Source organism: Cherax quadricarinatus, chromosome 15 (assembly GCF_038502225.1).
Source record: "Cherax quadricarinatus isolate ZL_2023a chromosome 15, ASM3850222v1, whole genome shotgun sequence".
Taxonomy (NCBI): Eukaryota; Metazoa; Arthropoda; class Malacostraca; order Decapoda; family Parastacidae; genus Cherax; species Cherax quadricarinatus.
Genome location: NC_091306.1, coordinates 13,990,248 through 14,015,247, shown reverse-complemented (window position 1 = coordinate 14,015,247; position 25,000 = coordinate 13,990,248). Strand labels below are relative to the sequence as shown.

The 25,000-nt window shown below is 40.6% G+C and overlaps 1 protein-coding gene across 1 annotated transcript in view; it reads right to left on the bottom strand.

Annotated features, from left to right (window-relative positions):
• Nucleotides 1–25,000, bottom strand: part of fuss (SKI family transcriptional corepressor fussel) — a 161,741-nt gene that overhangs the window by 70,390 nt on the left and 66,351 nt on the right. Inside the window, exons 2-3 of the mRNA XM_070085168.1 lie at nt 11,525–11,631; nt 471–569 (exon numbers count right to left, since the gene is read on the bottom strand). Coding sequence (XP_069941269.1) covers nt 471–569; nt 11,525–11,629 — 204 coding nt within the window. The 5' untranslated portion in view covers nt 11,630–11,631. The remainder of the gene's footprint in view (nt 1–470; nt 570–11,524; nt 11,632–25,000) is intronic.

The window sequence follows — 25,000 nt, the reverse complement described above, 5'->3', positions numbered from 1 at the left end:
ACTCTCGCCCGGCCATGGACCAGGCTCATGGTCTGTGAGAATAGGAGCAAATCAGGAAGGAGAAGACAGGTCCAATTGATGCATGTAAGGTTACTTGCATCAAGGAATATCCCGACAGAGAGAGAAAAGAGAGAGAGAGAGAGAGAGAGATATAGAGAGGGGGGGGGAACTCAAAGAAGTCACACACTATTATTATCCGAGAGGAAGTATTGAACCCATGGGAGTCACGCAGCGAATGACTGGCAACAAGCTTTGATCCAAAACGGGGGATAATCCAAACATAGCAATACACCGTCAGCTGTACTCTCATCGAAGCTAAAAGTAACGACACTGGAACAACTTCTGAAGATTAGGTGGAGGAAGTCAACTCACTGAAGCCACAGTAACCTATTCTCAGGCGTCGTGTCTGTAGTTTTACCGGGGTTAACTTTTTTGTTTACGACTAGTTACCAGTAGGATGTGGTTCTCACCTTGAGTAGTGTATTGGAGATTTGTGCCAGGCATAGGCGCTCGATGTTGTCTATGTTGAGGGAGACTATGGGGACTCCATACAGCATCACCGTCCCCACCTGCAGCACACACAATATAATTATAACCTTAATTTTAAAAGGGGGTGGACCGGTAAGCTTCCTGAAGGCTTCGGTCAGATGACCAAAAACTCCAGAAGCGGGTCATCATATCACTAAGACCCACGTCAGGAAACACTTGTCATCTTCCTTGACCAATCTTAGGTAACCTGCAGCGCACACACATGCACACACTCGTTAATACTTCCAGGTGATGTGCTCGTTACTACCACTGGGAAATAACATCCTCTAGCCCCCACCAGGTAATATGCACTCGTTACCACAGCTAGATAATGCATACCTTCGTACGCACCACCGGGTAAAACAAGCTATCGTTAGCACCACCGGGTAATATATGCCTTCGTTAGCACCGCCAGGAAATACAGACTTTCATTAGCATTTCAAGGCAATAAATACGCGAACTCAAGAGCGTCCTAGCTCTTGAGTTCGCGTCTTGACTGTATGCGTCCTGACTCTGATTTCTCCTCCTGACTCTTTGATTTCCCATCCTGACTCTTTGATTTCTCGTCCTAACTCTTTGATTTCTCGCCCTGAGTCTTTTATTTCGCGTCCTAACTCTTTGACTTTTCGTCCTGACTCTTCTATGGTGCTTCATCGATGCTGAAGAATACGAGAACGTTACTTTGTATATGCATAACATTACATGAATATGTACGCATGTAAGCCACATCAAGTGTGTGTGTGAGTGCGAGAACTGGAAATGAAAACTTTCTGTAATGCTCGGCCCAAAACAATCGCGACAAACGTTTATACCAAATTTTCGAACGCCGTAAATTCTGCCTTCATGTCTGCAGTTTGAGGGCACTGAACAACCGGTTTTAATTAATGGAGGGACTTAATTTGTATTTTCACGATCTAATTAAATCCAGAGGCAAATACAGAAAATTTAAGTTTGAGATTCATTATCATTTTCCTTTCAGGGATACAAAGACGTCTCGCCGGTGGTACTGAAGAAAGATACAGAGGCAGAACAAGATTTTATCGTCACAGTGTTTCGTCCTGCGTAGAGCTTTGTCTATTCAGTGATGAAGTTCTACTCCAGAGCGAAACGTTGTCACACTGTAAGATTGCTCTGTAACTGTGTATAAGTTGTATCATGTACTTGTATTATTATTATTATTATTATTATTATTATTATTATTATTATTATTATTATTATTATTAGTAGTAGTAGTAGTAGTAGTAGTAGTAGTAGTAGTAGTAGTAGTATTTGTTTTTAAGAACATAAGACTTTATGTACACCCTGTTTATGCCAACCAGTTTATGTCACTTGGTGTATGTTACTTATTTCACGTCACATTACTGTTTCGCATCTTTTATTTTATTCTGTTTGGGGTGAAGATGGATGGCATTCAATTCTACTTCTTGTTTCTTAATGACTGCAGCTCCGGCGAATATCGTATCGTTTAATGTCTTCACGACCGCAGACCAATTACAGATTTATGACAAAAACAAAAATCAGGCGGAGACTAATTGGTGAGTCCAGCTTCCCGGCGACAAGTAATTAAATCGTTGTTGTGAAATCTTTCCCTGCTCGCCTGAAATCGATTTTTTTTTTTACATTAACGCCTTATGTTTTATTGAACGCGTCAAGCACTGAAATTCATATTGCAAAGAAATGAATATCTTTTTCTCCCCTCCCCCCTGGTAGCTCACGTGATCTAAACAGTTGTTTAAACAAGAGATAACTACCATCCAGGAAGTGCATATTGGTCTTTCGAAAGTGGTACGTGAAAAAGGGCCTACTCTCTCAAAGTGTGAGCGAACTTTAAAATGCTGGAGCGCATTTGAGAATGCAGGAGGGTGAATATGATTGAACAAAGAGCAAGAGAGGGATGGTGTAGCAAGAGAACAAACACACTCACATAATACCCCACACTGCGCCTCAAGAACAAATCTTCACTAATTGGCACCCTTTGACCTGCCCGCCTTTGATGTAATCGCGCGGCAGATACAACTTCAGACGGCCGGGAAATCTGAATGTTTGCCCGACTCTCCTTACCGTTGCGCATGGTTGTAAACACTACCCCAGGGGGGCGCTTACGGTTTCCTGGTCCTCACGTAGAGTTCTTTACACTTTGCTCTGTTGAATCTCAGCTAGCATGGAAACATTTCGGCAGAATTTACGTTAGCCCAAAACTTCTCGCGCCTAACCCAAAGAGTTCAGCCACGGGTAAGATTTTTCTAAAGAAAAGATCTCTTAGAGTGAATACAAGAGGCTGGGAGGTTGTGTGTAAGCACTGCGGCTCTCCAAACACGACTCCCTCACTCCACTCACTGCTGAAAGACTTCAGGATGAAGAAAGCTTAAAATTTTCATATATGTTTATAAATTTAGTCTGCTGAATATATATCATTTTGACAACTTAAGCTACAGCTATTGTGTGTTTATTGCTTTAGGATAGTTTTCTATTTTTTTTAATAATAAAAGTTGATATTTTGGAAGTCTCAAAAGACAGACAGTTTTATGACAGAGAGATCGATCTGAGGTCAGGAATGTGATGTAAAATAGTATTTTATCCACCTTATGGCTTACACCTATTGTTGTAAACTGTTTCTGGTCTATTTTGCATCCCATGCTTCTTCACTCACCTGAAGAGGGTCTCCAGCTAGAGAGAAATTTTTTTTTCACAATTTCTTACTACAGTATTAATACGGTTAGCCAACTTCTCCGCGTCGGCAAAGTAAGAATTTCACTGTTTTATTCCATATTATTTGCGTGTAGGATCTCAATGTCTGGAATTCGTGATAAAATGTTCTATGAATGCTTTTATATTTAAGTTTAAAGAACTGTGTCATACTGGCACTGCGGCTCACGTACAGTGCCAGGATGTCAAGGGTGCCTGGTTTAGCAGTGCCAACCGTAACTAAGCAATACGTAGAAGCTAGTATAGTTTATGGTCATGTTTACTCGAATTTATACCAGGAGAATAGTTGCTTCCAGTAAGTTATATTAGTTGCCTGTTATACACGACATACCCAACATACTCACCTACATGACTGTTATACACGACATACCCAACATACTCACCTACATGACTGTTATACACGACATACCCAACATACTCACCTACATGACTGTTATACACGACATACCCAGCATACTCACCTACATGACTGTTATACACGACATACCCAACATACTCACCTACATGACTGTTATACACGACATACCCAACATACTCACCTACATGACTGTTATACACGACATACCAAGCATACTCACCTACATGACTGTTATACACGACATACCCAACATACTCACCTACATGACTGTTATACACGACATACCCAACATACTCACCTACATGACTGTTATACACGACATACCCAACATACTCACCTACATGACTGTTATACACGACATACCAAGCATACTCACCTACATGACTGTTATACACGACATACCAAGTATACTCACCTACATGACTGTTATACACGACATACCCAACATACTCACCGACATGACTGTTATACACGACATACCCAACATACTCACCTACATGACTGTTATACACGACATACCAAGTATACTCACCTACATGACTGTTATACACGACATACCAAGTATACTCACCTACATGACTGTTATACACGACATACCAAGTATACTCACCTACATGACTGTTATACACGACATACCCAACATACTCACCGACATGACTGTTATACACGACATACCCAACATACTCACCTACATGACTGTTATACACGACATACCAAGCATACTCACCTACATGACTGTTATACACGACATACCCAACATACTCACCGACATGACTGTTATACACGACATGACTGTTATACACGACATACCCAACATACTCACCTACATGACTGTTATACACGACATACCCAACATACTCACCTACATGACTGTTATACACGACATACCCAACATACTCACCTACATGACTGTTATACACGACATACCCAACATACTCACCTACATGACTACTACTGTTATACACGACATACCCAACATACTCACCTACATGACTGTTATACACGACATACCCAACATACTCACCTACATGACTGTTATACACGACATACCCAGCATACTCACCTACATAACTGTTGTACACGACATACCCAGCATACTCACCTACATGACTGTTATACACGACATACCCAACATACTCACCTACATGACTGTTATACACGACATACCCAACATACTCACCTACATGACTGTTATACACGACATACCCAACATACTCACCTACATGACTGTTATACACGACATACCCAACATACTCACCTACATGACTGTTATACACGACATTCCCAACATACTCACCTACATGACTGTTATACACGACATTCCCAACATACTCACCTACATGACTGTTACACACGACATACCCAACATACTCACCTACATGACAGTGTTGACAGGTGTCGGGTAATACCTCTCACAGTCTCTTGTTTTTGTTTTTCTTAGATTAAATTTCTTTAAACATTGAACGTGATCTTCCTCATTTTCATTCATTCTGCTACGATTCTCCCCACTTTTGTCCCTTCCTTTTCATTCTTTCTCTTCCATTTCTGCCTATTCCCTTCACCCCTTACTATTTACTACACCCATCCCTTCCAACCCTACCCATTTCCTCCATTTATCCTCTTCACTCATTTCCCCATCTCTTCCCTCCTACCCTCGCGCTGACGCTCCTTCTCGCCCCTTTCACTTTCACACCTGCAGAAAGCGCCTTGCACCCCCCTACTCTCACACTCTCTCTCATTAACTCTCTCACACAATCTCATACACTCTCACGCTCACATTTTCTCACTCAAACTTACACGCACACTCTCACTCACTCACACACACACACACACACACACACACACACACACACACACACACACACACACACACACACACACACACAGGGGTCAGTCCTAGGACCAGTGCTGTTTCTGGTATTTGTGAACGACATGACGGAAGGAATAGACTCTGAGGTGTCCCTGTTTGCAGATGACGTGAAGTTGATGAGAAGAATACACTCGATCGAAGACCAGGCAGAACTACAAAGGGATCTGGACAGGCTGCAGAACTGGTCCAGCAATTGGCTCCTGGAGTTCAATCCCACCAAGTGCAAAGTCATGAAGATTGGGGAAGGGCAAAGAAGGCCGCAAACGGAGTACAGTCTAGGGGGTCAGAGACTACAAACCTCACTCAAGGAAAAAGATCTTGGGGTGAGTATAACACCAGGCACATCTCCTGAAGCGCACATCAACCAAATAACTGCTGCAGCATATGGGCGCCTAGCAAACCTCAGAACAGCATTCCGACATCTTAATAAGGAATCGTTCAGGACCCTGTACACCGTATACGTTAGGCCCATATTGGAGTATGCGGCACCAGTTTGGAACCCACACCTAGCCAAGCACGTAAAGAAACTAGAGAAAGTGCAAAGGTTTGCAACAAGACTAGTCCCAGAGCTAAGAGGTATGTCCTACGAGGAGAGGTTAAGGGAAATCAACCTGACGACACTGGAGGACAGGAGAGATAGGGGGGACATGATAACGACATACAAAATACTGAGAGGAATTGACAAGGTGGACAAAAACAGGATGTTCCAGAGATTGGACACAGTAACAAGGGGACACAGTTGGAAGCTAAAGACACAGATGAATCACAGGGATGTTAGGAAGTATTTCTTCAGCCACAGAGTAGTCAGTAAGTGGAATAGTTTGGGAAGCGATGTAGTGGAGGCAGGATCCATACATAGCTTTAAGCAGAGGTACGATAAAGCTCACGGCTCAGGGAGAGTGACCTAGTAGCGATCAGTGAAGAGGCGGGGCCAGGAGCTCGGACTCGACCCCCGCAACCTCAACTAGGTGAGTACAACTAGGTGAGTACACACACACACACACACACACACACACACACACACACACACACACATACACACACACACACACACACACATACACACACACACACACACACACATACACACACACATATGCACACACACACACACACATACACACACACACGCACACACACACATACACACACACGCACACGTCTGAACAATACTTACATAGCCGCGGCTGTGTCGATAATTTACTTTCATTACTGCATTTAATGCACCGTACTCACCTACCCTGTGTTTGTTGACTACACGTGTCCGGCGTGTACGCCCCATGCACGTGTCCATTTCTCATACATGTTTATTCCGTATACGTAACTGCTTCTCACACGTCTGTCTCTTGCACGGATGCGTTTCCCCCTGTACGTGTATACGTGTATTTCGTGTGTGGGGTGTTTCCCCCCCCCCTGCACGCATGATTTGTTCCGTGCGTGTCTTGCAAGTGTATTTACTTTCACGTGTGTGTGATGAATGGTTTGAAAAACCGACAAGTTGAAGATTGAGACACTTATGCAGCATATGGGAATCTTTATTCAGGAAACGTTTCGCCACACAGTGGCTTCTTCAGTCCAATACAAAGAGGAAGGCATAAGGAGAGGAGGAGAATGAGGTAATCAGTCCCTCAACCTGGAGTCGATGTGTTCAGTCCATCAATCTTGTAGAATGTACAGCATAGGGCCGTAGACGTGGCTTATATACTGTAGAGATGTGAGGTGAAGCAGGCGGAGGCGGGGTCATAGTGGTACCATCCACTAGTCGAAGTAGGTCTTCGTCCAAAGGTTGAACAAGTGTTGAAGAATTCTTTGTAACAAGATCCCATGATGCTGCAGTGTCCGACAGTTGACATTTACTTTCACGTGCCTTGGGCGTGTCCTCACGTGCGTCTCGCACGTGTTTTCATGTACGTGTGTTACATGTGTTCTTATGTACGTGTCTTAAACGTGCCCTCATACACGTGTTTTAATTATATCCTCATTCACGTGTTTTGCACCTGTCCTCGTACACGTGTCTTACACATATTCTCATGTACGTATCTTGCGCGTGTCCTAGTGCACTTGTCTTTCACATGTTCTCACGTACTTGTTTTTAGTCCATTTCTATTTATTTATTGCAACAAAAACATCATATTCTCTTTTTCATTGTCTTAAATTAATTGTATAAAAAATCCACGAATGACAAAGATTTTCTTTAAGACTCTCAGCAGAATTCGTAAAAAAAAAAAAAATACAAAATATGGATCTATGTTGAATACAGTGTCTGAAATACAAAATATTCTGAATGAAAACCTCGTGTCATTTGTCAGTAATAACTCATTAGATCAGTTGGTACGTATGAGTCATATTGGGGTTCAGGCCGGGATGGTCTCAGACCAGGGTGGCCTGGTCTCAGACCAGGGTGGCCTGGTCTCAGGCCAGGGTGGCCTGGTCTCAGACCAGGGTGGCCTGGTCTCAGACCAGGGTGGCCTGGTCTCAGACCAGGGTGGCCTGGTCTCAGACCAGGGTGGCCTGGTCTCAGACCAGGGTGGCCTGGTCTCAGACCAGGGTGGCCTGGTCTCAGACCAGGGTGGCCTGGTCTCAGGCCAGGGTGGCCTGGTCTCAGACCTGGGTGGCCTGGTCTCAGACCAGGGTGGGGGGTTGAATGTCTGCGTGGCACAGCAGTCAGATATCTTATTAAGAATATAAGTAAACAGTGTGAAAAAAGTATTATAGGTTTGAAGTGAAGGCTGGAAGAGGGTTGGCACTAAGCGGGCAGCAGTGAAGATCCAGGGGGCACTGTGCTTCCTGCTCCTAGAGTGGGACCCTCAGCAGCGCCGTCATTAAGAATGTCTCTTTGGTGTATTCAAGCCGCTGGTGTTATTCACGGCCTCACAAAGGGTGCTCCGAGCTGGCCTTTGATCTCGTCTGCGGCGGCTCTAAGAGTCGGCTGGACTGTAAGTGGGATTAGGCTACGGGTCAGGGGGCAAAGGGCAGCGGTGAGCAGAGAGCTACCTGGTGTTGACCAGGTGTCCTGCGGGAGCAGAGGCACTCATCTTTCCCCTCCCATTCCCCCTTCCCCCTACCCGTCCCCCCTGCCAGTTTCTCAAGTACGCTCTCATTGCAAACATCTGTACAGCCCCTCAGTGCAGCACGTGGACTTACTGTCCTGCGTGCTTAACGATATACGTTCCTTGTAGGTACTGATGAACACCTTTTAAGAGACACTGGGCCTTCCTGTATTATACTTGTCATATTTTTGAACTGTGTTACTCTCCTGTTTTATGCTGATGCACCGCGCTAAGCAGAAAGTTTACAACCAGTTTAATTAATATTTTCTATTTAGTTTCCATTAAGCAGTAGACCGACACCGCAGTTTACTGTGCAAAATATATTATTTCTACGTCAGTGGAAGATTCTCCCATTCTTGCCTCTAAGTTTATCAAGGTTACGTACAAGACGTGTGTCATTGTCTTCTAGAATTCTTGTATTTATGTGAAGCGCTAGACCCGTGTGGCCTATTCAGCGCAAGGAATAGTGAAGACTTGATCATCCGTCAGCTAATCGGCTAAGGACAGACTGACGGGCTCGCTTAAAGTAATCCCGTTGATGAGATCCAATAGACCTGAAATCCATGGGAGTTACGTTCAGTGATTCAACAGGAATATTTCGAGAATAAGTGCTATGTGTTTCCCGTTCCATTTGTGTTAGTGAAACTGGCTGCTGAATGTCGCTGTGTTTCTGGTTATTTTGGTGGGTAGTTTCAAACAAGTTAGCAGATTCTTATGTAGCGATGATATGAACTAATCTAAACACTAATATGTCGCTGCTACTGAAACTAATTACTACCATAAATCCGTTACATACACATTTCTTGTATTGGTCATTCCATGTATAAGAACATTGTTTTATCTGTCGCTTCGCTTAGCAATTGACCATACATTGAACACAGATCTCCATAACATACCTTCAGAGCGTAGTAAGATAGAGCTCTAGATCAACAGCTGTAGGTATAGGGGAAGGGCAGTTAAGAAATAAATATTTTCAATTAAAGAGAGAAATAAAAAGAGGAATAAGAAAAGCAAAAATGGATTATGAGGCTAAGGTCGCAAGGGATTTGAAGACTAACCCAAAAGGGTTCTTTCAGGTATACAGAAGTAAGATTAGAGACAAGATTGGCCCACTTAAGAGTAACTCAGGTCAGATCACTGACAGTGATAAGGATATGTGTGAAATTTTCAATTCTTACTTCCTCTCAGTTTTTACTCAGGAAGATACTAGCGAAATTCCAGAAAAAATAAATTATGTAAAACAGGACGATAATAAACTATGTACGATTGCAGTAACTAGTGACATGGTCTTCAGACAAACAGAGAAATTAAAGCCTAACAAATCCCCAGCCCCTGATGAACTGTTTGCAAGGGTTTTAAAGGAATGCAAAGAGGAATTTTGCAAACCTTGGCTAATCTTTTCAACATATCACTACCAACTGGCATAATGCCTAATAATTGGAAAATGGCAAATGTAATACCTATTTACAAGGCAGGTGACAGGTCCTTAGTTTCGAACTATAGACTTACCTCCATAGTGGGAAAATTTATGGAATCAATAATTGCCGAAGCAATTCGTAGCCATCTTGATAGGCATAAATTGATAAATGAATCTCAACACGGTTTTACTAAGGGGGGTTCCTGTCTTACGAATTTACTAACTTTTTTCGCTAAGGTGTTTGAGGAGGTAGATCTTGGTAATGAATATGATATTGTGTATATGGACTTCAGTAAGGCTTTCGATAGAGCTCCACATCAGAGACTTTTGAGGAAACTTAAGGCACACGGAATAGGAGGAGAAATTTTTTCCTGGGTAGAGGCATGGCTGACAAATAGGCAGCAAAGAGTTTGCATAAATGGGGAGAAATCAGAATGGGGCACGTCACAAGCGGTGTTCCACAGGGATCAGTGTTGGGCCCCTTTTGTTCATAATTTATATATACGATATAGATGAGGGAATAAATAGTGACATAAGCAAATTTGTTGATGACACCAAAATAGGCCGTCCAATTCATTCTCTTGAGGACATTAGTGCACTCCAGGATGATTTGAATAGACTGATGCAGTGGTCGGAGAAGTGGCAGATGCAGTTTAATATAGACTAATGCAAAGTTCTAAATGTTGGACAGGTCAATAACCATGCCACTTATAAACTGAGTAGTGTAGATCTTAATACTACTGACTGCGAAAAGGATTTAGGAGTTCTGCGTAGCAGTAATCTGAAACCAAGATAACAGTGCACAAGTGTTCGCAATAAAGCTAACAGAATCCTTGGCTTCATATCAAGAAGTATAAATAATAGAAGTCCTCAGGTTGTTCTTCAACTCTATATATCCTTGGTTAGGCCTCATTTAGATTATGCTGCACAGTTCTGGTCACCACATTACAGAATGGATATAAATGCACTGGAAAACGTACAGAGGTAGATAACAAAGTTGATCCCATGTATCAGAAATCTTCCCTATGAGGATAGACTGAGGGCCCTGAATCTGCACTCTCTAGAAAGGCGTAGAATTAGGGGGGATATGAATGAGGTGTACAAATGGAAAACAAGAATAAATAAAGGGGATGTAAATAGCTTGCTGAAAATTTCCAGCCAAGACAGGACTCGCAGCAATGGCTTCAAGTTGGAAAAGTTCAGATTCAGGAAGGATATAGGAAAGCACTGGTTTGGTAATAGAGTTGTAGATGAGTAGAACAAACTCTCGAGTACCGTCATAGGTTGGATAAATACATGAGTGGGTGTGGGTGGGTGTGAGTTGGTCCTGACTAGCTTGGGCTACCAGGTCTGGTGCCGTGCTCCTTCCTTAAGTGGAAGTGACCTGACTAGGTGGTCATTGTTCTAGGCCGGGGGGGGGGGCATGGACCTACTTCGCATGGGTCAGTAGGCCTCTTGCAGTGTTCTTTCTTTCTTATGTTCTTATATGTAAGAAGAAAAATTAATAACAATTGCTACAACAATCGAACTACATGGAAAGATAAATATTAGCCAGATTTAGGGTTAGAATAAAAGAGAGAGTATGCATCACACACCTGGTTTGTTTTTGTGAGGTGGGGATCATGTTGGTCGAGGCAGGGCGGCGCTAGTGGCACTGATGACGTCATGGGAGATGCCAGGCGCTGCTCCACCCCGTCCATAGCTGTCAGAGACACTACTATGTTATTCTAGGTATCCACCACATAACTATACCACTCATGCTGTTACTTTGGCTCTCTACTACGCGGATGGTTGGTCACAGCACACATCATCTACATTCTACCCCATCTACATTCTACCCCATCTACATTCTACCCCATCTACATTCTACCCCATCTACATTCTACCCCATCTACATTCTACATCATTTAAATTTATCTTCAATAAAGTGACATCATCTTTCTTACATCTCAACGTGAACACGCTTAGCATGTTTATTTGCTTCCTGGGTTTTTTCATTATGTCAACAAAACTGTTTCTCATTCTCTGCAGAATTTGCTAATAAAGCCTCACTACTTTTTTCTTTTGCTCTTTCCCATTCTTCAACCACTCTTTCTCATTACTCTTTTCCATACAATCCATTCTCCATATTTTTTTTACGTAGTAAAAAGCCTTCAAGTAAAAAATTCAGTTACCAGAACTGTCACTCCATCATTCCATTAAACATTCCCCTTGCCTCCTGCACCCTCCCACCTGCATTCTGAAACTTCCAATATGTCTTTCAGACAGCCTTCTTATTACTCCCACTCCAACTTACCTCGTTGAAAGTATTACTCAGTTAAAATTTTCCCATGATCATTTACATATGCCCCATTAAACTTTTCATTTACACTTTTCATAATAATCTCTATTTTTTATTAAGGCAATTATTCTCTCAACTTCAAAATGTCTCAAACATTCACTTAAAATAATCTTTTACTCTCTCCCCCTTTGCTCTCCTCTCACCTCAAGGTTTGAGGAGAAGCCAGTGGTGTCTGGTGCTTAAATAACGGAGTATCGAGCCTCTATCAATCTCTGTACTGAATGAAATAAGCAACTTAAAACTCTTTATATATCGTAAATGTATTTCTAATGTATAACCTCCAGATGTGTAAACACTGAGTATTACCTACTTCTCACATCTATATTTTAATACTATCAGCAAATGTTAGCTCTTATCAACAAATGTTAGCTCTTACTATCAACAAATGTTAGCTCTTACTCCCAACAAATGTTAGCTCTTACTATAAGAGATGTTCCAAGCAGTTGTAACGAAACGCTAGTAAACAACTTCTAAAGCGTAACCTAAAGCCAACCCTTGACCGACCCTGATCTTGAGTACAGAAGGATAATTTTCTAAGAATTTTTTGGGGGATATAAGGTGCACCTTATATGAAGGAAAATACAATACTCAACATTACTGTTGCATTGGAATCTTGTCCAGTTCTAATGCTATATTTATGTTGTTTTAATCTTAGTTCGAGATTTTTACAAGTTTGACCGTAATAAACTTTATCGCAAATTTTACAAGGAATCTTAAAAACACATCCGTCAGCATTTTGGGGGGAATTCTTTATCAAAAGTTTTTTTACTGTATCAAGATTTTTAAATACAACTTCGATATTAAAAGTCTTAAGAAGAGAAGGCATATCAACCAAGTTTTCATGATAAGGGAGAACCAACATATTTTTAGTTGAATAAGGCAGGTTGTCCCTTTTTGGATTGGAAAAAGTATTTCTAGCAATTTTAAAAGATTTATCAATTACGTTTCTTGGGTATTTCAGATCGTTAATATTTCATAAATTTTGGATATTTCCTCATCTATGAACTCTGGACAACCAGTCTTATTCAACAAAAAATATGTTGGTTCTCCCTTACCATGAAAACTTGGTTGATGTGCCTTCTCTTCTTAAGACTTTTAATATCAAAGTTGTATTTAAAAATCTTGATACAGTAAAAAAAACTTTTGATAAAGAATTCCCCCCAAAATGATGACGGATGTGTCTATAAGATTCCTTGTAAAATTTGCGATAAAGTTTATTACAGTCAAACTGGTAAAAGTCTCGAACTAAGATTAAAAAAACATAAATATAGCATTAGAACTGGACAAGATTCCAATGCTCTATTTATTCATGTGAGAGATTTCAACCATCCAATTGATTTTCAAAAAGTTGAGAAAGTTGTATCAAGCAAGTCCATGGTCGACAGGTATATAATTGAATCTTGTTTCATAAAAAGCAGTTTTGACAATAATATGAATATTTCCTTTGGTTTATATAAATTAGATCCATTTATAATTAATAGAATTTGGAAAGAATTTAATAATACATTGAACAAATAATAAGTTTTAAAATTCTTAATTCTTGGGTAGAATAGTTTGTTGATGGGTTGTGTGAAGGACCTGTCTAGTTGGGCCAGCGGGCCTGCTGCAGTGTTCCCTTTATTATGAGTCGCGCGTCAGGTGTTGCTTTGTTGTGGGATGCAATAGTGAGGTGTCGGCTAGACCCTTTATATGCCTTCCTTTGATGCATTACTTTCATTGTTCCTTGATAATGTGAGTAATCACGAATACGCTTGGAATTTCTCTATTCTCTCGCAGTAGTTGTTTTGCATATATATATATATATATATATATATATATATATATATATATATATATATATATATATATATATATATATATATATATATATATGTATATATATATATATATATATATATATATATATATATATATATATAGTATATATATATATATATATATATATATATATATATATATATATATATATATATATAGTGTCAGGGCAATGTGTGGTGTAAATATAATGCAAAGAATTCGTAGTTTGGAAATTAGGAGTAGGTGTAGGATTACCAAAACTATTATCCAGAGGGCTGAGGAGGGGCTGTTGAGGTGGTTCGGACATGTAGAGAAAAAGGAACAAAATAGAATGGCTTCGAGAATGTATAAATCTGTAGTGGAGAGAAGACGTAGTAGGGGTCGGCCTAGGAAAGGTTGGAGGGAGGGGGTAAAGGAGGTTTTGTGTGCGAGGGGCTTGGACTTCTAACAGGCATGCGTGTGGGTGTTAAATAGGAGTGAATGGAGACAAATGGTTTTTAGGACTTGACGTGTTGCTGGAGTGTGAGCAAGATAACATTTATGAAGGGATTCTGGGAAACCGGCAGGCCGGACTTAAGTCTTGGAGATGGAAAGTACAATGCCGGCACTCTGAGGGAGGGGAGTTAATGTTGCAGTTTTATAACTGTAGCGTAAGTGCACCTCTGGCAAGACAATGATGGAGTGAAAGTTTTTCTTTTTTGGGCCACCATGCCTTGGTGGAAAACGGCGAAACGGCCGATGTATTAATAAAAAAAATAATATATATATATATATATATATATATATATATATATATATATATATATATATATATATATATATATATATATATATATATATATATATATATATATATATATATATATATATGCACTCTGAAGGAGTGCCTGCACTCCTTCAGAGAGCAGGCACTGTACTTCCCCGACTTGAGTCCTGGAGATGGGAAGTACAGTGCCTGCACTCTGAAGGAGGGGTGTTAATGTTGCAGTTTAAAAACTGTAGTGTAAAGCACCCTTCTGGCAAGACAGTGATGGAGTGAATGATGGTGAAAGTTTTTCTTTTTCGGGCCACCCTGCCTTGGTGGGAATCGGCCGGTGTGATAATAAAAAAAAATAAATAAATAATATATATATATATATATATATATATATATATATATATATATATATATATATACATAATATAGGGGGTGGTAGGAGAAAATTCTCAAAGAGCTTCAGGGAGAATCTTGAGTTTTCCCAGAAGCAAGTTTATTCTTTTCTCTGAGGATGAGGGTCCCCATAACAGTTCTAGAGGTGGTACCTAAAATATATATATATATATATATATATATATATATATATATATATATATATATATATATATATATATATATATACTATATATATATATTAAAGGACCTGTCCAGGTGGACCGGCGCGTCAGGTAATTAACCGTTGTAGGATCTGATAGTGAGTGTTGGCCAGACATCTTATATACCATCCTTAGGATGCTTTACTTTCATAGTTCCTTGACAATGTGAGTAGTCACAGCGCTTGAAATTTCTCTATTCTTTCCAAGTGGATATTTGCATATATATATATATATATATATATATATATATATATATATATACTATATATATATATATATATATATATATATATATATATATATATATTTTGTATGCATCGGCCGTTTCATGCATTACCATAAGACATAGTATTAAAAAACTTTCCCTCCATATATATATATGTATATATATATATATATATATATATATATATATATATATATATATATATATATATATATATATATATATATATATATATATATATATATATATATATATATATATATATATATATATATATATATACATATGCAATAAGATCACAGTAAACAGGTGATTTCAGAATATGCAAAACAACCACTCTGAAAGAATGAAATTCCAAGCTCGCTGACTACTCACATTATCAAGGAACTGTGAAAGTAAAGCATCCAAGGAAGCTATAAGTCTGTGGCACCTCACTATCAGGTCTAAGGGACAAACACCTGACGCATAAACCCAACTTGGATGGGGTCTTTGCAACTCACCTATTATTCTGCAAGAAAATTTAAAATTATTTTGTCAGTGTATTATTAAATTCTTCCCAAATTCTATTAATTATAAATGGATCTAATTTATATAAACCAAGAAATATTCATATTATTGTCAAAACTGCTTTTTATGAAACAAGATTCACTTATATTCCTGTCGACCATGGACTTGCTTGATACTACTTTCTCCAACTTTTTGAAAATCAATTGGATGGTTAAAATCTCTTACATGAATAAATAGAGCATTGGAATCTTGTCCAGTTCTAATGCTATATTTGTATTATTTTAATCTTAGTTCGAGATTTTTACCAGTTTTGACCGTAATAAACTTTATCGCAAATTTTACAAGGAATCTTATAGACACATCCATGGCATTTTGGAAATTCTTTATCAAGTTTTTACTGTATCAAGATTTTTGAATACAACTTTATGTTAAAGTCTTAAGAAGAGGAAGGCATATCAACCAAGTTTTTCATAGTGAGGAGAACCAACATATTTTTAGTGAATGAGCTGGATTGACCGCTTTTGGATTAATAAAAAGTATTTCTAACATTTTTAAAAGTTTATCAATTACATTTCTTAGGTATTTTAATCCTTACAATTTCATAAATTTTGGATATTTCCTCATCTATAGACTCAGGACTACAAATTCGTAAAGCTCTCAAAAACATTGATGAGAAAACAGACAGTTTGACTCTATCTTGATGCGAGGAACAATAGTGGACATAAGACAGTTATTTGTAGGTTTCTGTAAATTTAAATTGAATTCATTATTACATAATAACTAAAACATCTAGAAAAGGCAATAGTTTTCTTCAAACTCAACAGTAAGAAGTTTATAGAATGGGCTAAGCTATTTAATTTTCAAGGAAATGTGTATATCTACATTTTGGGCATAAGACACAAAATATCATCAAACATATCTGAACCATTTAGCTCTATTAAAGGGAGGATTGTGTTAAGCAACCTTGTTTCAAAAAATTCCATGTATATATATATATATATATATATATATATATATATATATATATATATATATATATATATATATATATATATGCTCTCATATATATATATATATGTATTCCATGTATATATATATATATATATATATATATATATATATATATATATATATATATATATATATATATATATATATATATATATATATATATGCTATATGTGTGTGTGTGTGTATGTGTGTGTGTGTGTGTGTGTGTGTGTGTGTATAAAGATAGAGTAAGAGAGAGAGAGAGAGAGAGAGAGAAATCAGCAACTACAGACCAGTGTCCTCTGTCATTCACTGGTAAAAGATCCTTGAGACAATAATTTCAAGACAAATGACAGAGCTTTTGGCTACCACTCACTACTTTGTGATCGTCAATGCTGGCTTCAGGAAAAGTTACTCTGCTGCTGATCTGTTGTTAAACCTCTCCTGATGGCACCCAGTCACTGGATGAATCCAAAGTCAGCCTGTGGTAGCACTGGATTACTAGCGCTTTCGACCGGGTGTGGCTGCCAGAGGGCCTCTTAGCCAAGAACTTCAAGCACTGGGATTGCAGGCTCTGCGTTGTGTCTCTGGGCGATTACCTTCATGGTAGATCTCTAAGTGTAGTTCTCAATGGAACGGAATCAGTAAGACATCTATTGGGGCAAGTGTTCACAAGAGCGTGCTGGGACCATTGTTATGGAATGTCTACTTCAACGACCTTTCATCTCATCCCAGAATCAAATGCATAGCTGAAACGACTGCAACACACTGACATTCACTTAGCCAAGAGAAGAAATGCCAGCTGCTCTAGCTGCATCAATCACCAGCTAGGTACTACATCAGCTTGAAATAGATAGCAAGTAACATTGCACCTGAAAACACAAATGATCGTCTCTAGAAGCACCTGGAGAAGAAGTTGATATCGCTTAGGGTGAAATTTGACTCAAACTAACCATGAAGAACCATGTTGTAAATCTTTATAAGGCGGCCAGGAAGCTTACAGCACTTCGCCGTATCTCGCATCTGCTTGACAGTAGGGTTTCAAGATTCTGTACCGAGACACAAGTACGCTCACCTTGAGTATGCTCCATTTTCTTGGTTTTCATCTCCCTCTCATCTGCGACTGCTTGATGTGGAGGTAGAGAACAGAGCAAGACAATCTCATCTTTCTCCTGGACCCATCTGGATGGATCTGTCGCTGCAGAGCCTTCAATATAGGAGAGGAGGATGTGGGTGGCCTTGCCAATATGTACCAAGGCCAATATTGTCAAAAATGCCACACTTGGATCCACTTCGAGGACCAGCGTGAAACAAGCTTTTATGCCACAAGACGGGCAGAAAGCAGCAACTTCACTCTGGCTGTACCCTTCTCCAGAACATCACTCCATCTGAGATCATATATACCCAGGATGACTCGAGTATGGAACACATTCGTACAACAATGATGTCAACGGGCAGAATCCAGTTGATCACATGAAAATTCTGGCCCACAGATGGCTCCAGCTTCATCCTGTTCCGTACTAACATGTCTCATAACAATAAAAATGCTTTCAAAAGAGCTGATGTAGGTAACAGCTCTTAGATTGCCAACAAAGTTAGGAATCCTTAACCTGTAAATAGCTTGTCAATATAGCTAGGGATCCTTAACCTTGTCAAACCCTGTGTAAATTATAGATAGATAGATAGATATAGATGAATGAGTTTAGAGAGATGAATGGGATATAGATAGATAGATATAGATATTTTTAGAGAGAGGAGTAGATAGATGGAGAGAGAGAGAGAGAATTAATTATATTTATTAATTAAAATATTAATTTTTATTCCATCATTTAGGGAGAATTACACAAATGTTCACATAAGCGAGCCAGTGTCTATTTCGCCAGCCTCGGGGGACCTGTCATTAATTTAACTATGTTTATCATGCAAATGATTTACACAATATTAATGTGTGTTGTGATCAACCGCTCATGGTGTTATTTAAGCAAGTCTGGCTCGCTCTCATCTGTAACACACACACTCGCTCTCTCTCTCTCTCTCTCTCTCTCTCTCTCTCTCTCTCTCTCTCTCTTCTTATATATCTTGCTAGTTTTTCCCCCGCTCATTATTGCTTGTATCTTTGTGTGTGCATCAAAGGAAATGAAAGCGTAGTTCTTCTACGCACTGGACCTTGTATTCATCCTGAGCAATTCAGACACTGAGGACATCACATATGAGAGACCCCTTGGAGCTAGTGATCACGTGGTTCTGAGTTTTGATTACAAAGTAGAGTTACAAATGGAGAGGGTAACAGGGGTTGAACGGGAAAAGACAAACTATAAAAGGGGGGACTACACTGGTATGATGAACTTCCTGCAGGAGGTTCAGTGGGACAAAGAACTGGTAGGAAAGTCAGCAAACGAAATGATGGAATATGTAACAACAAAATGCAAGAAGGCAGAGGAAAGGTTTGTTCCCAAGGGCAACAGAAATAATAGAAGACCAAAGGAGTCACTGTTTACCCAAAGTAGTATGGAGGCAAAACTAAGTGCACTAGAGAATGGAAAAGGAGTACAGAAGACAAAAGGGCCCAGGAAAATAAGGAGATTAGTCGAAGGCAGAGCAGGTATGCACGGATCAAAGAGAGAGTCAAGTCTGACCCCGGCTTTGTATAGCCACGTGGGAAGACAAGAGTCGAACCAGGTTATCAGGCTGAGGAAAGAAAGGTGGGAATCTGAAACGATCATGAGGTAAGTGAGGAGCTCAACACGAAATTTAAGGAAGTATTTACAGTGGAGACAGGAAGGGCTCTGGGAAGACAGAACAGAGAGGAAAACCAACAAGTATTGGATGACATACACACAACTGCGGAGGAAAAAGAAGAAGCTGCTAAAGGACCTTGATACCTCAAAGGCAATGGGACTGGACAACATCTCCCCTTGGGTCCTTAGAGAGGGAGCAGAAATGCTGTGTGTGCCACTAACCACAATCTTCAACACATCCCTTGAGGTATGGAAGGCGGCAAATGTAGTTCCCATTTCTAAAAAAGGAGACAGAAAAAAGGCACTAAACTCTAGACCTGTGTCACTGAAGTGTATAGCAGGCAAAGTCATGGAGAAGATTATCAGGAGGAGAGTGGTGGAGCACCTGGAACGAAACAAGAGCATAAACGACAACCAGCACGGATTCATGGAAGGCAAATCCTGTGTCACAAACCTTCTGGAGTTTCATGATAAAGTAGCAGAAGTAAGACACGAGAGACAGGGTGGTTTGATTGCATTTTCTTAGATTGCAAGAAGGCCTTCGACACAGTTCCTCACAAGAGATTAGTGCAGAAGTTAGAGAATCAGGCGCGTATAACAGGAAGGGCACTGCAATGGATCAGAGAATACCTGACAGGGAGTCAACAAAGAGTTATGGTACATGATGAGCTATCACAGTGGGCACCTGTGACGAGCGGGGTCCCACAGGGGTCGGTCCTAGAACCAGTGCTATTTTTGGTATATGTGAATGACATGATGGAAGGGATAGACTCAGAAGTGTTCCTGTTAGCAGACGATGTGAAGAAAATGAGAATTAAATCAGATGACGATCAGGCAGGACTACAAAGAGAACTGGACAGACTGGAAGCTTGGTCCAGCAACTGGCTCCTCGAATTTAACCCCGCCAAATGAAAAGTCATGAGGATCGGGGAAGGACAAAAAAGACTGCAGAGCGAGTATAGGCTAGGCGGCCAAAGACTGCAAACCTTACTCTTGGTGTGAGTATAACACCGAGCGTTCCGATACCTCAGTAAGGAATCGTTCAAGACACTGTACACCGTGTACGTCAGACCCATACTGGAGTATGCAGCACCAGTTTGGAACCCACACCTGGTCAAACGTTTCAAGAAATTAGAGAAAGTGCAAAGGTTTGCAACAAGGCTAGTTCCAGAGCTAACGGGAATGTTCTACGAAGAAAGGTTAAGGGAAATCTGCCTGATAACACTGGAGGGCAGATGAGTCAAAGGGATGTTAGGACAACACCTCCTGACAACTCTATTACTGAAGAAATATTTCTTCAGTCATAGAGTTGTCAGGAAGTGGAATAGTCTAAAAAGTTAAAGGAAATCGCCCTGACGACACTGGAGGGCAGGAGGGTCAGGGGACACATGATAACAACATACAAAATACTGTGTGGAATAGACAAGGTGGGCAGAGACAGGATGTTTCAGAGATGGGACACAGAAACAAGGGGTCACAGTTGGAAGGTGAAGGCCCAGATGAGTCAAAGGGATGTTAGGAAGTATTTCTTGAGTCACAGAGTAGTCAGGAAGCGGAATAGCCTAGCAAGTGATGTACTGGAGGCAGGAACCATATATAGTTTTAAGACGAGGTATGGTAAAGCTCATGGAGCAAGGAGAGAGATGACCTAGGTGCGACCATTGAAGAGGCGGGGCCAGGAGCTGAGTCTCGACCCCTGCAACCACACTTAGGTGAGTACACACACACACACACACACACACACACACACACACACACACACACACACACACACACATGCACACACATGCACACACACCACGCCCTCTGTACTCGTACGTATTTAACATCAACAATGTCCCTAAGTAATTACTTGATGAATTATGAATAAGAGTAATTAATTGGATAGTGTATTCTAGCAGGCGTTTCCAGCCTGGCAGTGCTCACAAATGGTCAATTATCCCGTGTTATAATCCCTAATGGTCGCTCTACCCTTGTTGCAGCGCGAGTGGTGTGTCGCTGAGTGCATTCACTTCTCCATACATATAATTATTACCTTTTGGGTAACTCTTGCAACGATAATTTTTTGCTTGCTGGAGTTGAGGTCACTGATTCTCTCAGGGAGTCGAGATACCTAGCATCTAGCTTGGGATCAATAGGACGGTAGCGACATCTTGTTGCTCCCGCAAGTGAGGCGTCGATAAGTAAAGTTCCACTTTCCTGTTTCTCACCCAGAAATTACTGACGCACAGTTCCAGTAATGCAAATAATTTATCGGAGTGCAGTCAGGAAGCCTCGCGGTATAACTGGTTGGATTTAGAAATGATTGAGTAACTACGCAGCAATGAAGGCCAAGCCTTGAAGAAAACATTGTTCAAATGCTCAATGTAGGATGCATTTGTCAACAAACACGTCCAGTCGTAGCAAGATAAGTGAAGTCTGGAAGAAACCGTGAACAGCTGAAGTAAGTTTGGCCGGGTCTAAGAAACTATTTTTTTTTCCATGAGTATACCTCAGATTTGAGAAAAAAAAAGTTGAAGATTATCAGCAACAACAGCATCAGATGAAGCAGCAACAACAAAAGCAGCAGCAAGAGCAACAACAACAGAAAAAAGGCAGCAACAACAGCAGCAACAGCACTACCAGCAGCACCATCACTACCAGCAGCACCAGTACCACCACAACCACCATCACTATCCCATCACTACACACAAGGATCATAACTAATACTCAGTAGCCTAGTGGGATGCGTCTCTCTCACACACTCATCCCATCCTCAGAGTTTGGCGGAGAAACTCTGAGTCAGCAACACCCGCATTATTCCAAGTCCATGGCCTCGCCGCCACTTCTTATTCCAACACACAATCCGATAACCTTAATTGAAAAACTTGGAGGTAAATTATTTTACGTGGGATTAGACGCTGGTTCTTTTTTAATTTCCCAGGGCAGCGAAAATATGGATTAAGGAGTCAGCAAAAATTGTATCTGTCAATGGCGTTGTTGTAGAGTTTGTCTGATTCATTGAGCTGAGGGAAGGGGAGGTGGTAGGAAAATGGAGGGTGAGGAAGGAGGAAGGTTGGAGAAGACTGAGAAGTCTGGAAGGGAAGGGAAGAAAGTAGGAGTCGTTTCCAGAGGTGCCTTACATTAATCGGAGGTTGGGAAGCTTGTTGCCTGGCTTGTGCCTCCTGCCAGGGAGCTCAGCTAGTGTGTGTGTGAGTGTGTGTGTGTGTGTGTGTGTGTGTGTGTGTGTGTGTGTGTGTGTGTGTGTGTTTGTGTGTACTCAGGGTTTATTATTTTTTCACTGTGGTGTTTTTCCATATTTAAGATCACGAGTTTTGTTTTCTTTCCATCCCTTTGTGTTTTTATTAAACCAGGACCCCTTTGGGTCCTTCCTCAGGATGCGACCCATATAACACGACAAACATCCAGCTACCTATTTAATACTAGGTGAACAAGGGCAGAAGGCCAAACTTCGATTTATCTATACATTTCACTTAAATCGGGAGTCAAATACAGGCCCTTGGTGGCAAAATCTAAATCTAAACAGGTGTAAGATACCTGGTGTCAGGGATGACTTAGAGGTAAATATGTACGTGCGTGTTAGGTAACTGTTGTGGGTAGCATCCTGGGGGTGGTGGTACATCGCTGATAACTCCAGGCCTAGAAATTAGTTGAGTTAGGATAAGAATGTTATTCCGTAGAGACGAACTCCAGAGCAGTGGACGAAGGAGTGTGAGGACCTTCATGAGGTCGTGAAGGAAGGATTAGTGAAGAAGATATAATGCGATGAGGTTGGCAGGAAGAGTGGAAGGGAAGGTGGGAGGGTGGGAGAGAGAGTTGAAGGCAGGGCGAAAGATGGAGGAAGGGGAGGGTTGGAGGGAAAGGAGTGATGAAGGGAAGGGGAAGTAAAGGTGGATGTTAACAGACAAGGAGAAATTAGGAAGTAAAGTTGTGTGAAGCTGCAGTCATCTCCTACCAGACTTGTGCATTTCTATATGAGGAAAAAAAAGATCGAGAAGCCTCAGCATTATCAACTCAGCGTTGGTTCTCCGGCGTTCTGCTTTCTAAGAGTCATCCCTCTATACGTTAGTTTAGGCTCCGTTAGCTAATGTAAACGAAAATTAACGAAAATTAATCATTCTCAAAATAACGAAATATGTTACGAATGCTCATTATTCATTACAAAATTACATCATTCAATATACATTAGTGTATATTATATATATTTTCACTTATATCAGCAACTATCTTCTAAGCATTTAGTTTATTTGCTATTTTAATTATATTTATTCTTACTCTTATTAATGTTTTCATTTATAAGTGACGGGAAATGTGGAATTTACTAAGAAATTAAGACTAGGGGGAATAGGCCCAGCCACACCTGGATGTACGGAGTAGACTCGACTGAGGGGAAAAACTGCCATAGGCTGTGCTCACTACACTGAAAGTTTCCTGACTGCAAGTCCGTGATACAACCCTATTTTTGTAACAGTTCCGTCTACGATCGAAGACAGTCAGGTGACAGGAAATTGAGTTGTCTTGGTAGACAGTAAGTGAAAAAAGTGCAGGTCATGAAGCTGGAGACCACGTAACGCTGCGATAAGTGGTTAGTGTTGCACATAACGCAGGTGGTGAGGAATTCACTAAATGAGGACGAATTCTCCCCGATCTGTCAAGTCGTTTTCTAGGTGGAAGTGAAGGGCCGGAGGATCAATTCTCCCTGGGGGATTTCACTTTCTAACCTCCCAGACGGGAGAAGAGTGCGTCTGAACCCGGACTCTAGGTACAGAAAGAAGCCTCTTGTGTCTTTTGTGCTCTATTGTTTTTATCTGTGCTCTGGCAGGGTTTATGTAGGCCACACACACACACACACACACACACACACACACACACACACACACACACACACACACACGTACACACACACACACATGCACACACATCTGGTACACACACCTTCTGAAGTGATATAGTAGGCAGGATGATGGTTTTGAAGAGATACGATAAAGTTCGTGAGCAGGAAAGTGGACCTGTGGCGACCATCAGAAGAACTGAGGGCCAGGAGCTGTGAATTGACCCCTGCAACCACATATAAGTGCGTACACGCCTCAGCCTCTCCCCCTCTCACACTCACTATAAT